The sequence below is a fragment of the Lactuca saligna genome, chromosome 9, assembly GCF_052625555.1.
Source record: "Lactuca saligna cultivar CGN05327 chromosome 9, ASM5262555v1, whole genome shotgun sequence".
NCBI lineage: Eukaryota > Viridiplantae > Streptophyta > Magnoliopsida > Asterales > Asteraceae > Lactuca > Lactuca saligna.
Window position 1 is genome coordinate 133,459,801 of NC_136425.1, and position 16,859 is coordinate 133,476,659.

The 16,859-nt window shown below is 35.6% G+C and overlaps 1 protein-coding gene across 1 annotated transcript; it reads left to right on the forward strand.

Annotated features, from left to right (window-relative positions):
- The first annotated feature begins 10,050 nt into the window (after nt 1-10,050).
- PHYA (phytochrome A) lies at nt 10,051-15,819 on the forward strand. Its single transcript, XM_078975992.1, has 5 exons — nt 10,051-10,406; nt 11,193-13,253; nt 14,065-14,881; nt 14,963-15,253; nt 15,441-15,819. The coding sequence occupies exons 2-5, from the start codon at nt 11,204-11,206 to the stop codon at nt 15,649-15,651; spliced, it is 3,369 nt and encodes a 1,122-aa protein (XP_078832118.1). The 5' UTR covers nt 10,051-10,406; nt 11,193-11,203; the 3' UTR covers nt 15,652-15,819.
- The last annotated feature ends 1,040 nt before the right edge of the window (nt 15,820-16,859 follow it).

Here is a 16,859-nt window from a genome sequence, read left to right on the forward strand (position 1 = left end):
AATGTTTATAAAAATCATTTTAAGGAAACTGTTTGGTAAAAACGGCTAATGAGTAGCCAAATCATTTGAATGTTGTATATTAATCACATGTGATTGATGTAATAAGTAATATAATCCTACTTACTAATCACATGTGATTTACATAATAAGTAGCATGATTCTACTTGTATCCCACCCCCCCATAAAACATTTAAAACAGTTTAAAACATTAGTTAAGGGGTATGAACTTACCTGCAGTAAGTGACTGGAATTGAACGGACTGCTATCGTACGGAAGGATCGGACAAGTGCTTGGTGTCAAGTGAAGACTTAGACACACACAATGATCCTAATTACATATGAATACATATGTATATAAATAATTAGTGATTAAAACACTAATTATACAAGTATAGCCATTTAAACGCGAAGAAAACACCTTTGGTCAAGTGCTAGGAGGCTAAAGGGTTGCAACAAATGAGTGTAATGCCTCTAATGGGAGTTTATGGTCTAAAGACCATATGTCTTGGAGTTTACGGCCCAGGGGAGTAAGCTCCTGGACGTAAACTCTCAACAAGCCCCTAAATGAAGTCTATCAATTATACAACTCATGTGGTGAATTGTTTCAAGGCTAAATCAAGTCTTAGGGTGCCATATCAACTCCTTGAAGGAGTTTACGGCCATGAGACCATAATCCCTTGGAGTTTACGGCCTTAAACTCCCTTGGGAGGGTTCTTATGGTGCTTTCAAGTCTCAAACATTTCTAGGAACAAATCTAGGCTTTAGTACTTGGCTTTAGAAGAGTTTATGGCACATTTAGCACCATTTTATGGAGTTTACAGCCAAAGAACCTTTTGGGTCGTAAACTCCCTCACTCTTAGGGTTCTAGGTATTTTAACTAGTCCAATACTCATCTAGTTACTTGTCCAAATTGTCTCTTGGTTTAAGGAAGGATTTAGGGTTTCATTTAACCCCTTTAAAGGTGTTTACGGCCCAAGAGTTTGTCTTGGCCGTAAACTCCTTTTTCTTTGTCATTTCCTTATGTTTGCTAGGCTATAACACTCTAGGGTACATGCTAAAATAGAGTCCAAGCCTTTGGTAGAGTTTTCAAAGCATTTTGGCACTTAAAACTTAGAGTTTACGGCCCAAGAAACTTCTTGGCTGTAAACTCTCTTCTAGCCATGATTCCTAATTCTTTTTGTGGTATAAAGCATGAATTGGAGGCTTCTAGTTCAAGTTCTAAAGCTTTGAGGGTCATTTGAACCCTTAAGGACCTTAAAATGGAGTTTACTCCCCAAGAACGTTCTTGGGCGGTAAACTCCCGGATCTCTCTTATTTGGCAAGTAATCTATGTTATTAAGCTTATAACAAGTATTATAAAGCAACTAGAGAAGTGTACTCACGATTTGGGATAAAAACCCGAAGATCCGTGAGAGAGAATTTGGCTTTTCTCTAATTGGAATTCAACTAACGAACCAATTTTGTTCAAAATTCTATTTATAGTCCTAAGATTTTTGGCAGAAAATATTTTTATTCCTGGAACGAACTCTAATGTCCTAGAGTAATGGAATAACGGTGTTGCACAAAACCCTAGTGCAACCACTCTCCTAATATCTTCTTAAGTGTAAATCCTGAAAACTGCCTAACTTACACTCGGAGTCTGAATTTTCACTGTAACTGATCTACATCTATTGGCTTGATATGGTTTGTTCAGAATGGAAATTTCGGGTTGTCACACTTTCCCTTGGTACCCTTCGAAGGAGACTTCCTCTTTTTCCCTTTGCCTTGCCCGATAGCCAAAACAGGGGTAGATGTTGGAGTAAGAGTGGTAGAGGTAACAACCGACTTGCCCTGAAGACCGGTTTTAGCGGTCTTCAAGAGTCCTTGAAGCTTGCTAAGAGTAACTTCCTCCTTGTTCATATGATACGTCATACGAAATTGGTCATAGCAAGAAGGTAAGGAGTGCAAAATGATGTCAATTGCCAACTCCTCAGGGAAGTTCACGTTTAGCTTGAGCAGACAGTCCACATACCTATGCATCTTTTGCATGTGACCCATGACGGATTCACCATCCTTCATGTGGGTTGTTATCATGGAGGAGATTATTTCATACCGCTCCTGACGAGCACTCTGATGGTATCTTTCCATCAGGTCTTGGTGCATCTCAAAATAGTAGAAGTCCTCTTAGGACTTTTGGAGTTCGGCTGTCATCGTGGCCATCATGATGCATGCCACCTTAGTAGCATCTCTCTCATGTGTCCTAAATTCAGCGATCTCCTCAGGAGTAGCAGTGGACTCATCAAGCTCCTTTAACTCCTTATCGAGGACGTATTCTTTGTCCTCCTAACGAGTAACCATCCTGATGTTCCTAATCCAGTCCATGAAGTTGGAACCATCAAAGATGACTCTCCCACAAAGATTCATGAGAGAGAAAGAGCTAGTTGGGTTAGAGTCCGAAGCATTAGTGTTGGAAGACATCTGAAAGAAGAAAGCAAGTTTAGATTAGATATTTAGAGTCCTTAATAAGGCACCCAAATGTAATATTAAGGCTAGGATCCAATCACAATATATTATACTTAGAAGAGGGATGTCGTAATCTAAGTAATAACATATTCGAAAGGTAGGTGAATGACAATTCACTAATTTCCACCATGAAAAATGAAATGAATTATTAGGTTTTAATTGGATTTGAAATTCCTAGACTCTTTTGAGATTTATTGAACTTTTCAATGGCATGTTTCACTCTTGATTGTGCCCTTTAAGTTTTGTGACTGGGATGCCGAGGATCACAAAACAAGGTGTAAATAACCATGCTAATTCACTTGGTACCCTTAATATTATCACCTAATCAATGTGTAGGTTAACCACACACGCTCCATTGATCTATGACAAACATTAAGTCACCCTTCGTGATCCTTACTAGTCCAAGTTGGAGTGTTGGTTAACCACACACGCTCCACCAACGATTTGGTAAGGTACAAAGTGTGAATTTCATGGACTAGCACCATGTTCACATTTTTCCTAAAGTAACTAAGATTGGGAATTAAAAGAAACGTTTACTTACTTTATAATAATCATTATACTTTTAATGAGAATTTAAAGTCATTGTCCTACCCATTCGGCTAACGACCCTCCACCGATCAAGGAAGCGGTGGGTGAGAGTGGACACCCATTAAGCTGTTGTTTTATAGGCAACAACCTTATACCCCCCCTTATAGACCGACTTCGTGAATGAGGCCTACTAACGGTAAAACGACTTATTCTTATACATATATATAATAATTAACCATTAATGTTATAAATAGTATAAGTGTTGAATTTTAACTATTAAAACTGTAAGGGTTGGAATTAAAGTTTATTAAAGTGTGTGAAACTTTACAAATTCCAAAACTTCAGGACAAGTTTTGTAACTATCCAAAACTTTACATTTCATAACTTATGAATTTAAGGTTCATAAAATGAAGACTCTTCATTTTCATGTAACTTATGTGTTTTAAATGTGTGTTTAAAATAAGTGACCTTTGGATATCCATAACTTGAGGAAAAATTATGGACTCCATTAAAACACATAAATGATCAAGAATTAATCCTAAACAATTCAGCAAATAATTCCTATCATCTTCTAAAATTCATAAGAACATGAACATGATCATCAAAGTTTCAAGAATTATATGAACACATACAAAACATGAAATTTTGATATAAGCTATTGTAAATGGATTAGAAAAACCATTACACCAACTAAAACAAGTTTTAAAACACCAAAACAGTTTAGGGTAATGTTTCTAGTCCATTTCCAGCAGCTAAAGTCGAAAATCTACATTCTGAGGCTTCTACTCGCCGAGTGCATGAACCTACTCGCCGAGTAGGATGAATTTACACATGAACTCGGCGAGTCCCACAATGGACTCGGCGAGTTCATCAGGCAGACAGCAAAAATTCGACCTTTTTTTCACTATTTTGCATCAAGTATCAAACAAACAAGCCTAGGCTCTAATACCATTGTTGGGTTTTGAGCATTCCAACACTTCCTAAGTGTACATGCAACCCTAATAAACCTTGGATCTATGTTTGTCTAAGGTACATGCAAAATATTATTTTCCAAGGTTTATAACCTATCTAGCATGGTATGGGGTACTTTTAAACATAAAAGAACTAGATGAATTACATAGCTTTTGTTGATTGTTGATTCCTTGGAGTTTGAGAGCCAAGCACCAATAATGTGAATGCCTCAAGTGGAAATCACAAATCACCACAAACTTGGAAAATATATGAGAGAGTATACTAACTCTTAGAATTCAGCCACCACTATTACACACACACACTAGGGTGGTTTTTCATGCAACATAAGCTTGTTTATATAATGTGCATGGTTAGAGTGAAACCCTAATAACCCATGTCTTTTCCTCTTCCAAGGATCCATGGGTTAAAGTTCCATGGATCATCCATGGACTTCCATATAAGCTTATCCCATTAACAAATGAGTATTAGCCCACACCATATAAATGCAATAGCCCATAATTTAATTAGTCTTCCTTTTAATCACTAAATTAATTCATAATTAATTCAAGATTAAAACCAATTAAATATCATGACTTTATATTAATATATTATAACTTATAATATATTAATAAATCGTAGTATACAATTCTCATAAAATTATCCATAAATAGTTTGGGTGAAGTGCAACCCAAATGGACCATGTCGGGTCGGGTCAAGTACATACCAAATAAGTTATGGACTTAGACACCTTATCCAACAGTAGTTACTTTGCTCTGGACTCATAAGATCAATATCCTTCATCATTTCCTTGAAAAATTGTTCTGTTGTTGCATTACATGCAGACCAAAACAAATTAACAAACGGTGCCACTAGAAAATTTTTACTGAAGTTGGCCACAATGTGCCTTACACATTGCCTATGCTCAGCTTGTGGTAACAATTCCTTGACAGCTTCCATAAGTCCTTATACCAACATACAAGTTGTTAGAAATGAATTAGGTAATATACTTTGTGAAAGAGAAATAATAAAATGTTTTGCTTACCTTGTGTTAGTTTGACATAAGAGTTAAACCTTGTCCCATACCAAGATTGAGATCATCACTTAACAATGATAGAAACCATTTTCAATTTTCCTTGTTTCCAGCACATACGACTTCCCCAGGAAATTGGGTATATTTGGTCCCTAGAATCTCTCCCCACATCACAAAGCAACACACCAATAACATACCCTTTCAAGAAGAAACCATCAATTCCAATCACCTTCCTGCACCCTTTTAGCCACCCCTTCTTTACACCATCTGACATTGTAAGTACATCCATGCTGACTGTTGAACTAGGGTTAGATCTTCTAATTTCCTCTCCATAAGACCAAATCCTAGCATAATGCTAAATAAGGGTACCTTCAATAATATTCATAGCATACTGTTTCGCCCTTCTGCATTGGCTAATACGTACTTCAATATCAAATTTATTAATGACCTCCAATCTTAGTTGTCTGATTATCAGCTATCGTCTATGCAAATTCTCCTTGGTGTAGTGGCTACCAATCCTTAAGTAATTAACAATTGAACCCAATTTGTAGTTCCTAGCACATTGATGCTCACTTTTTAAAGATTTGTTTTGAAAACTATGTTTTGTACTCATCCAACTTGCCCATAGCCTGAAAGTACAAGCACCTTTACAACATAATACTAGAAGCCTCTTACTATCATTAATTTGTAACCATAGTTGATAGCTATTCTTAACAACATAATTACATAACATGCTATTAATCTGTTTTGGATTCTCAAATCTCATGCCTAAAATTGGTACTTGCTTCTTTCAGTGTACCTGAGGATTAAAGATAGGATGTTCCTCAAGTACATCATTATCCAATTCCTTTCTATTATCCATTTCTCTAACCTTTTTCTCATCTCCGCCTTCTGGGTATAACTTGTTAAGAAACTCATCGTCCTTGGTCTTGTTTAGAGGGGTATAGTATTACCCATTGATTTCATCTTCCAAACCATCATCAAACATATAGGCTGGTTCAGGATTGGGGATTCCTTGTGAAGTTTCTTTGGCATTCCCCTGGATTACTTAACCACTTTCATCAATTTTTTCATCGAACAACTCCTCAAATCCTTCCCCAATATGATCTAAATACAGGTTTATTGGCCTTTTAGGTGATTAATAAGAAACATCGATAAACACTTGATAAGCTATTTCGTTGGCTATTATCGTAAGACCATTTTCCATAGTTTGATCAAATGCTGAGTAATAAAGTTTCTCAAAAGGTTCTATGATAAACCTTTTTAGAAATTCACAACACCCATATAAATCCATTCCAAAGAAATCATGACCAGTAAACATGAACTTATCACCTCCAATATATCTATGTGGGTGTCTTGTAAAAACATTGTTATAGTGCAAATGCACTTTCAAGAAAACAGGGTATGGGTTCTCCATGAACTTTAACTACAAAAGAATGCTATATGAGAGAAAACTTACAAAAATGGGAGAGAAAAGCCCTAGAATCTTGAACACTTCAACATGATTTTGATAAACAACTAGAGTAAATCCTTTTTTTAACAGTTATACGAAGGCAACGTTGACGTGTCATTGATGAGATGTCATTTAATTAAAGAAATCAAAAGTCTAAAGGCCACATCACATTTAATTTCCGGGTAACCGGCTATGATGGTATAAATGAAAAGTAATTTGTTTCTTTAGTGGGGTGAGACATACAAAAATTAGTTGAATGACCTTTTAAAACCAAATGAAAAACATCATTGTGCTTCTATGTCAATAACCCTCCAAGAAAACTTTGATCATGGAGGGAAGAACACGGTTAATTCGTGAATAAGAAAGGAGGAGGAGAGAAAGGGATTAAATGCTCATAACATTAGTCGATTTGGCAACATAGGTCTCTTTTTACAAATATCTCTTCAAAATAGCTCCAAACTAACTAAAGAACCTAAAATAACTCACATATGCTCCTTCCCCATAAAAATCTTTCCAAAATTAGTCCTAAGACTTAATTGGTCAACTCTTATTTTCCTTACTCTAGCTTTCCTGCTCCCTTCCTCAACTAAGTTAGACTCCTTTTAGATGTTTCTCTATCGATCATCACTCTCTTTCACTTTAGTTGAACCTCTCACATCCACTGCTATTGGTTCTTCCGATGCTCTTAACACTTCTACTGATTTATCTCCCTCTCATACGTGAATATTAACACATTGCTAATAGTTTAACATTTTTATGTTTTGTTTTTAGAACAATTAGTGTCCGCCCTACTGGTATTATCACCTTTATATTTTTTCTTTAACATTAAGGTATGAGTTCGACACAACAACTCCCCTTATTGTTTTATGTTTTATATCTCTATGTGCAAAACTCAGCCCGCCCCAAATCATGTGTCTCAAGTCCGTCATATCCAACATAAAACCTGTCATGCCTCAAATCTTAATCCAAAGGGATAATGACTTGAAAGGGTAACGAACTTTCGACTTTTGTCACATTTAGTCACTAAACTTTTTTTCGTTATCTATTTGCCATTGAACTATTGAAACTGTTCACATTTTACCCTTATGACCGGCTGTTGCCGGTCATAAGGGTAAAATGTGAACAGTTTCAATAGTTCAATGGCAAATAGATAACGAAAAAAAAGTTTAGTGACTAAATGTGACAAAAGTCGAAAGTTCGTTACCCTCTAAAAAGTTAAATGACTAAATGTGAACAAACTTCCTCTTGTATTATGTTTTAGCAAATTATTTATTTTTATTAAATTATAGCAACATTTGTTGATGAAGAAATCTATGAAATAGAAAAAAAAAAAAAAAAAAAAAAAAAAAAAACACACAAAACACAAAACAAAACAAAACCCTGAAAATATATTTAAAAAAAAAAACAAAAAACCAAAATCGAAATGCAAAACCAATGGTTTGACATTTTCCAAAATAAAAAATCAAAATTTCCAATCTGATTTTGGTTTTACAAAAAAATGAACCAATCTCACTGATGTGAATTATGACCATTGGTTTGGCATTCGAAATTTGTGACATCCTATGAATATGTAGTTACAACATCGTCTGAACTCGTAATTCATAGTAAGGGGTTAGAGTATCATCGCATGAATACATAGTTACAACATCGCTTGAACTCGTAATTCATCACCTACAGGTTATGGGCATGCTGGTGTTTCCACTGTGTTGTCTAGAATAGTCCGTGATCTCCATCTATACTTTGGTAGATGACTACATCGCCACATTGCTGGTTAAGGTTATGGTATTTCCTTTCATCCTACATCACATATTCATCATCATCTATATACCTAATTATCATCACCTTTCTATCATCACATATATCTAATCATTTTATTTCATCACACACCAACTATTTCATCTACCCATGTTTCATCCGCAACATATTTGTAGATATAAAATAAATATACCGTTTAAATCTTTTAAAACATGTATAAAATCGTTCATCTAGCATGGACAACAAGTATTCAAATAATATGAACACATAACACGTAATTTATATAAAATACTTCATATCTATGTATAAGATGAAAGTAACTATATCTACCATAAAAATCCCATAAATGCTTCCTAACTTCGAACCCCAATGTTTACTCTACTAAAGCTTCATATTCTTGGCTCTCTGAACCTAGAAGGGTCCAGATCTATCACACCAAAAAGCTCAAGATAGCTCTTCCTCTCACTCTACACACTCAAGCTCGCTAGGGTTCTCACTTATGGGAAATGTAGTGGCAATTGAAGGCCATACGTGCCTTTAAATATGGCTCGGGCCCAAAGATTTAGGGTTTCTGCCAACAGCGCAGACTCGTCGAGTCGCCTCACCGACTTGTCGAGTCCATTCATTAATCCGAATCATCAGTCGCGACCTTACTCGACAAGTTGAGGCGTCAACTCGCCAAGTCTCTCTTCTTAACTCAAAAGAAAAATACTTAAATTATGATACCTGGAAATCCGGATGTTGCATTTTGTTTTTTTATTTCATAAATTTCTTCATCAACAAATGTTGCTACAATTAAACGAAAATAAATAATTTTGCTAAAACATAATACAATAGGAAGTTTGTTCACATTTAGTCATTGAACTTTTTAGAGGGAAACAAACTTTCGATTTTGTTCACATTTAGTCACTAAACTTTTTTTTTGTTATCTATTTGCCACTAAACTATTGAAACTGTTCACATTTTACCCTTATGACCGGTAACAGCCGGTCATAAGGGTAAAATGTGAACAGTTTCAATAGTTCAATGGCAAATAGATAACGAAAAAAAGTTTAGTGACTAAATGTGACAAAAGTCAAAAGTTCGTTACCCTTTCAAGTCATTATCCCTAATCCAAATAGGTATCATACAACTTTTTATTTTAGTATTAATCTTTTTTACAAATTTGTCCTATGTTTTAAGTTTTCTAAAGAATTTTGTCTAAACTTTTTTAACAAAATTCCCTATCTATTTTTTACAATTATATATATATATATATATATATATATATATATATATATATATATATATATATATATATATATATTCTAAATTTAGTTTTATTTTAAAATAATATTTTTTACAACTTTTTTTACCATCTTATTTTAACTAACCTAGTTTTACAAATTCATTTATATAAAATTATTTATTTTAAACATACTTTCATTTCTACAACCTATTTAATATTTATTTCTATTCATGTTCTTTTAAGATTTTTTCATTTTTACTAATTAGTTTTCTTATTTATTCCATAAATTCAATTTTTACACATATACAATCCTAATCCTAAAAATTAATATTTTTGCATTTTATTTTTGTGGATCAAAACTAGATTCTTATTTTTGGCGTATAGTTATAACTGATGTATAATTATACATACACAAATTTCCATACTGATTGCACTTTAACTTGATATATATATATTCTAACAAAATAAATTTCCAGAAAGCTAACATTACGTAATAAAGGCCCATGGTTTACCCCGCCCCCTTAAGAGGAGGTACCCACTAGCCTCCTAAACAGGTTCCCATGATTTCCAGCTTTCAACTGCCATTATTTTCCATCTTTAGAAAGCAAACCGCCAATCTTCGTTGTTTTGTGTCTCGTGGGCCTATCCCACTTACTAATAATAAACATTTATATATTATATATATACAGATGTCAGTATAATTGATTGCAGTAGAAGGGTACTTGCCTCTTTAAGCAGAGATTATAGGTGTGGACCTATCATACCAGTCTCGCCTTCGAGACTTCTTGAATCGATTCAAGTGGATGATCGAGGTTTTTGGAGAACTGGGGCCTCGATTTTCAAGGATAGTGATGGGTTTTTAGTGGCGTTTTCACTTGATCCGAAGAAAAGTTCCATTCTTTTTAACTGCTTGAAGCTGTTCGCAGTTTTCCAGTGAAGTTAGCAGATTGCGAAGTTCAGGTACTTTCAGTCTTTTTCTCTCCTCTTCGTAGATGTTTTATCTTTTGACTTTCAATTTTTACGGGTTTGTGGTTTGGGTACTGTTGATTGCTTGTTTATCTGGTTACTTTATTTGTTACTGAATGTGTAATTCATTTGGGTAATCTACAGTTCGTGTGGTCAATTCGAATTAGGTCCATTTAGTGTCAATTCAATTCCAATTTTGATTTTATACTTTTGGGTTTTCGTATCATGTTACATGGCTTTTAAGATTTTAAGATTGTCTCAACTTAAGTGCAATGATTCTGTGGGCCATTTCTTTTACCAAAAATAAACCTAGAAATTAAAGCAAAACAGAGCTTCTAAGATAGGGGAAAATGGGGTTTTATCAAGAAAATACCATGAATTTGTGTTTGCTCATTTCAAGATAGGGGAAAACTGTTTTTTTTTTTTATTATTATTTTTTTTTTACAAACGTGGTTTTTGATTATCATATCGCTTTTCTTAGCTCCATCAGATAACATTTTTGGTCAAACAGCGATAATGGTAGTGATCTTTTTTCTTGGATTCCTCATCATAAATTACAATATGCGCCTCAATTGCTTCTTTTCAATGGTGGGGTTTTCAAGATTTTTTTTTTTACAACTTTATAACTTATTTTTACACTGTATACTCACAGCAATTCACTCACATCGACTTCATTCACAGCATGTTATATTGATTATAGTCGATGGAGTGTTAATTCAAGACAATACCCTTCTCTCTCTTTTCAGTGATTTGATATTAGTTCCTCTGTTCTATACACAGATCTGATCACAATGTCTACATCAAGGCCAAATGATCAATCTTCCACCAATTCCGCAAGATCAAAACACAGTGCAAGAATCATTCATCAAACAACAGTAGACGCGAAGCTCCACGCAGATTTTGAAGAATCCGGCGACTCATTTGACTACTCAACTTCCATCCACGTCACCAGCACGGTGGCCGGCGGCGAACAGCCTCGCTCCGACAAGGTAACCACCGCGTATCTCCACCACATTCAAAAGGGCAAACTAATTCAACCTTTCGGATGCTTATTAGCCCTTGATGAAAAAACATTCAAAGTCATCGCCTACAGTGAAAACGCACCCGAAATGCTCACAATGGTCAGCCATGCAGTTCCCAGTGTCGGTGAAAATCCACTTCTTGGAATCGGCACCGATGTCAGAACCATTTTCGCAGGTCCCAGTGCTAATGCTTTATATAAGGCGTTAGGATTCGGGGAAGTTTCATTACTAAATCCGATTTTGGTTCATTGTAAAACCTCCGGGAAGCCGTTTTATGCAATCATTCATCGAGTCACCGGAAGTTTGATCATAGACTTTGAACCCGTTATGCCTAATGAAGTCCCCATGACTGCTGCTGGGGCCCTCCAATCCTACAAACACGCAGCGAAAGCCATTGCTAGGTTACAATCACTCCCTAGTGGTAGCATCGAACGACTATGTGACACCATGGTTCAAGAAGTTTTTGAGCTCACGGGTTATGATCGGGTGATGGCTTATAAGTTTCACGACGATGATCATGGTGAGGTGGTGGCGGAGATTACAAAACCAGGGCTCGATCCTTACCTTGGGTTACATTATCCGGCGACTGACATCCCTCAAGCTGCAAGATTCTTGTTCATGAAGAACAAAGTTCGAATGATTTGTGATTGTAGAGCGAAACACGTGAAAGTACTCCAAGATAAGAAGTTACCTTTCGATTTGACGTTATGTGGGTCCACACTCCGGGCCCCACATAGTTGCCATTTACAGTATATGGACAACATGACGTCCATAGCTTCTTTAGTAATGGCGGTGGTTATAAATGACATGAACGATGAAATCGATAGCCCCGATCCTCAAAAAAGAAAGAAGTTATGGGGATTAGTTGTTTGCCATAACACCACTCCAAGATTCGTCCCTTTTCCACTACGTTACGCGTGTGAGTTTCTTGCTCAAGTTTTCGCAATTCACATCAACAAAGAAATTGAACTAGAACACCAAATTCTCGAGAAGAACATCTTGAGAACACAAACGCTTTTGTGTGATTTACTAATGCGAGATGCTCCATTAGGTATTGTTGCACAAAGTCCAAACATTATGGATCTTGTGAAATGTGATGGAGCAGCTCTTTTGTACAAGAATAAAGTATACCGAATGGGTGTTAGCCCAACTGAATCTCAAGTTTTTGATATTGTTTCTTGGCTCTATGAATATCACATGGATTCAACCGGATTGAGCACCGATAGTTTATATGATGCGGGGTATCCGGGAGCTCTTGCTCTTGGTGACATAGTTTGTGGAATGGCATCCGTGAGAATAACCGAAAAAGATATTCTTTTTTGGTTTAGATCGAATACGGCTTCTGAAATTAGATGGGGTGGAGCGAAACACGAGAAGGGTGAGAAAGATGATGGGAAAAGAATGCATCCTCGGTCATCTTTTAAGGCTTTTTTGGAAGTTGTGAAAACAAGGAGTTATCCATGGAAAGATTTTGAGATGGATGCGATCCATTCGTTGCAACTTATTATGAGGAATGCTTTGAAAGAGAATGAAGTTGCGGATTTGAAAACGAACGTGATTCAAAGTGGTTTCAATGAGCTTAAACTTGATGGGATGCAAGAATTAGAAGCGGTTACTAGTGAGATGGTGAGGTTGATTGAAACCGCTTCGGTGCCGATTCTTGCGGTTGATGTTGACGGTTTGATTAATGGGTGGAATACGAAAATAGCTGAGTTGACCGGGTTGCCTGTGGAGAAAGCTATTGGGACTCATTTGTTAACACTTGTTGAAGAATCTTCGGTTAAAACGGTGCAAAAGATGCTGAATCTTGCGTTGGAAGGTATTCTCTTTCAACCGTGTTTCTTTTTTTTTCTCTCTAATTGAGTGTTGAATTGAAAAGTAACGTAATGGTGTTTGAAATATATTTGAGAGAAGGGCTAAATGCGAAAAATAGCAACGTACTTTTATTTATTTGTATATTATAGCATCCTACTTTGATTTCGATATTTTCTTATTAAGGAATTGTAGTTTGAAAAATCTACTTTGCTAAATCTTTGTACTTTTAATATTTTTTGTATTTGGAAATTATACTTTCGAAAATTTAGCCTATAGCAGTGAAAATTGCTTTGTAAATGGATGACATTCTCATAAATTGGTTGATTTTTCAAAGTACAATGTCATAATAAACTAATCAATAAATGTACATTTCTTTTTCTTGCAGTTAAGTGTTCGAGAGAAAGTGACAATATATTTTAGAAATTGAAGAAAAAGCAAAGGGTTTTATGAAAAGTCTCATTATTTTGAATAATGTTTTGATAAAGTCCTAATTTTTTTTGAACAGTGAAGTCTCAATTATTTAATTTACGATAATTTGTCATTTCCTGTTAAAATAAAAATAATGACTTGTTCGTTAATATGGGTAAAATATTAAATAATCCGGACTTTTCTATTTCAATTTTTTTAGGACGTTATTAAAAAACATCCTAAAATAATTACACCCTTCCTAAAATCTGTTCAAAACTAAGTGTTCATTTCTTTCTCATTTAAATACATAAGAAACACCTACATAGACAATTCCATTCTTCAAAGTCATTATATATACGTATAATCATATATGATCTTCATTATCTTTGTGGTGTCCATGTATTTAGGAAAAGAAGAAACCAGTGTCGAATTCGAAATCAAAACACACGAATCCAAGAAAGAATCCGGACCAATCACACTTGTAGTCAACGCATGTGCAAGCCGAGACATACACGAAAGTGTTGTAGGCGTATGTTGTATTGCACAAGATATAACTCACCAAAAAACCATAATGGACAAATTCACTCGAATAGAAGGAGATTACAAAGCCATTGTGCACAACCCAAATCCACTAATTCCACCAATCTTTGGAACCGATGAATTCGGTTGGTGTTCTGAGTGGAATCAAGCCATGACCGAGTTATCCGGGATTTCAAGAGGAGAAGTCATTGACAAAATGCTTCTTGGTGAAGTTTTCGGGACCCAATCAGCATGTTGTCGTGTTAGTAACCAAGATGCATTCATCAACCTCAGCATTGTTCTTAACAAAGCAATGACAAGTCAAGAATCCGAAAAGATTTCATTTGGGTTTTTTGCTAAAAGTGGGAAGTATGTAGATTGTGTGTTATGTGTGAGTAAAAGGGTGGATAATGAGGGTACAGTTACTGGGCTTTTCTGCTTCTTGCAACTTGCAAGTAGAGACCTTCAACAAGCTCTTCATTTTCAGAGAATGTCGGAGAAAATTGCAGCTAAAAGACTTAAAGCTTTAGCTTATATAAGAAGACAGATTAAAAATCCGCTTTCTGGGATTATACATTCGAGGAAAATGATGGAGGATACTGAGCTTGGAGATGAGCAAAGGGAGCTTCTTCACACTAGTGCTTTGTGTCAGAAACAACTTAATAAAGTACTTGATGACACTGATCTTGATAGCATTGTTGATGGGTATGATTTAAAAATGTTATTTCTTTAACTTATTGTCGAGAATTTCGTTGAAAAAAGCTGACTTATGGAAATTTTTTGCAGTTATTTGGACCTTGAAATGACCGAGTTTACTCTCCAGCAAATCTTGGGTGCGTGTACAAGTCAAGTAATGACAAAGAGCAATGTGATGGGTATTCAAGTAGTGAACAATGTACCTGAGGAAATGTTGTCGGAAAAACTTTTTGGTGATAGTGTGAGACTTCAACAAGTTCTTGCAGATTTCATGTCACTATCGGTTTCTTGTACGCCAGCTGGCGGCCTCCTGTTTATTTGGGCCAAATTAGCTAAAGATCATTTGGCAAAATCCGTCCAGCTTGTCAATTTAGAACTCAGGTATGTTCTTTTAGACTCCATAATATGTTAACCACGACACTACAGAACAGAACAGAACAGGTTGTACTGTGTTTGACATGTATCACAATGTTAACTAGTTTTGTGTCGTGTAACAAATGCAGCTTAATGGTTCAATTGAATTGTGACTTATCTAAGTGTGTTGATTTGAACTCTTTCTTTTTGGTAGGATAACACATACGGGAGGTGGGGTCCCTGAGGAGTTGTTAAGGCAGATGTTTGGAACAAGTGTAGATGCAACTGAAGAGGGAATAAGTTTGGTGATTAGCAGAAACCTGTTGAAGCTCATGAGTGGAGATGTGCAGTACCTGCGGGAGGCAACAAAGTCGACTTTCATCATTTCTGTTGAACTTGCGGCTGCGGGGACCAAGAAGCTGTGAGCAACTTTCTTCTTTGCTCGGTGGCTCATTCAAGAATGAATGTTTACATGTTAATTTTCGGTTTGAGTTTGTGTTTATGTTGTGGTGGTGGTGTTAGTGTGCAACTGTAATCAAGGACTTTGTTGCCTTTTCGAATAATTGTAAGTCATGGTGTTTGAGGTTGGTTTATAGTTTAGTTTTTGTTAGTTTATCACATATTGATGAGACATGGTCATATATATATATATATATATATATATATATATATATATATATATATAAAATAAGAAATTTAAGATCAAAGTCTTAAACTAAGGAGCTTAAATCTCAACCATTAATTTTATATGTAATGCATCTAAGTAAAAAATAGTGATCCATGTGAGTTAAAAAGTACCCAATCACAAAAAAAATCCAAAGGAAATACAAGTTTTGTCAAGATATAAAAAGGTGACGTGACTTGCGCTTCCATCCTTTACAATTTTTTTTTCCTTGGAAACCTTTTTTTGAAAACAGAAGAATGCTTCTAACCATCACCTCCTTTGCATCCTCTACATCGACTACCACTCAACTACGCCACCTCGATCTTCACGCTGACACTACCATTGCCGGTGCATCATAAACTCTGCCACCTCCGCCTGCCTTCTACAAGCCCTAGATCTAAAGCGCCAACACTACTCCGCAAACTCCGTTACAACCTCCGCCGTTGCTCGGTTTCCGTCACCACCATCTGTCGTCGCTATGATGATGGCATCGCCGATTTTGGTATACATTTTCGCCCAAGATTTTCTTACAATGTGTTCTTAACCAACTTTTATTTCTTATGTTTTCATGTTTTTGATTCTATCATTTTTTTTTTGAAAATCCAGATTTGAAAGGCTTTTGATTTGGAAGGGAAGAAATCAACGACAATTACAACAAATTTATGCTTAACGACCTGAAGTATTTTGATATTTCAAGATTTGATTTGGAAGTGAAACTGTTGGAGAGATAGTCATTCAGTAAATAAAATCTTGTTTAAATTTCTGCAACAATATGCTTCTGATGATTCAAGATTTGAATTTGTTGATGTATATTTGGAAGAAGATGGGGTTTCTTCATGAGATTTCATGTTTTCAAAGTTTATTACTTTTTTCATCATATGAGAATTCATGTGGTTCTTTATTGCGTTATCAGTCCTTCTAAGCCAATGTTGTGACATCTGAGACCACCTGTGTTATAAAAAGATAAAT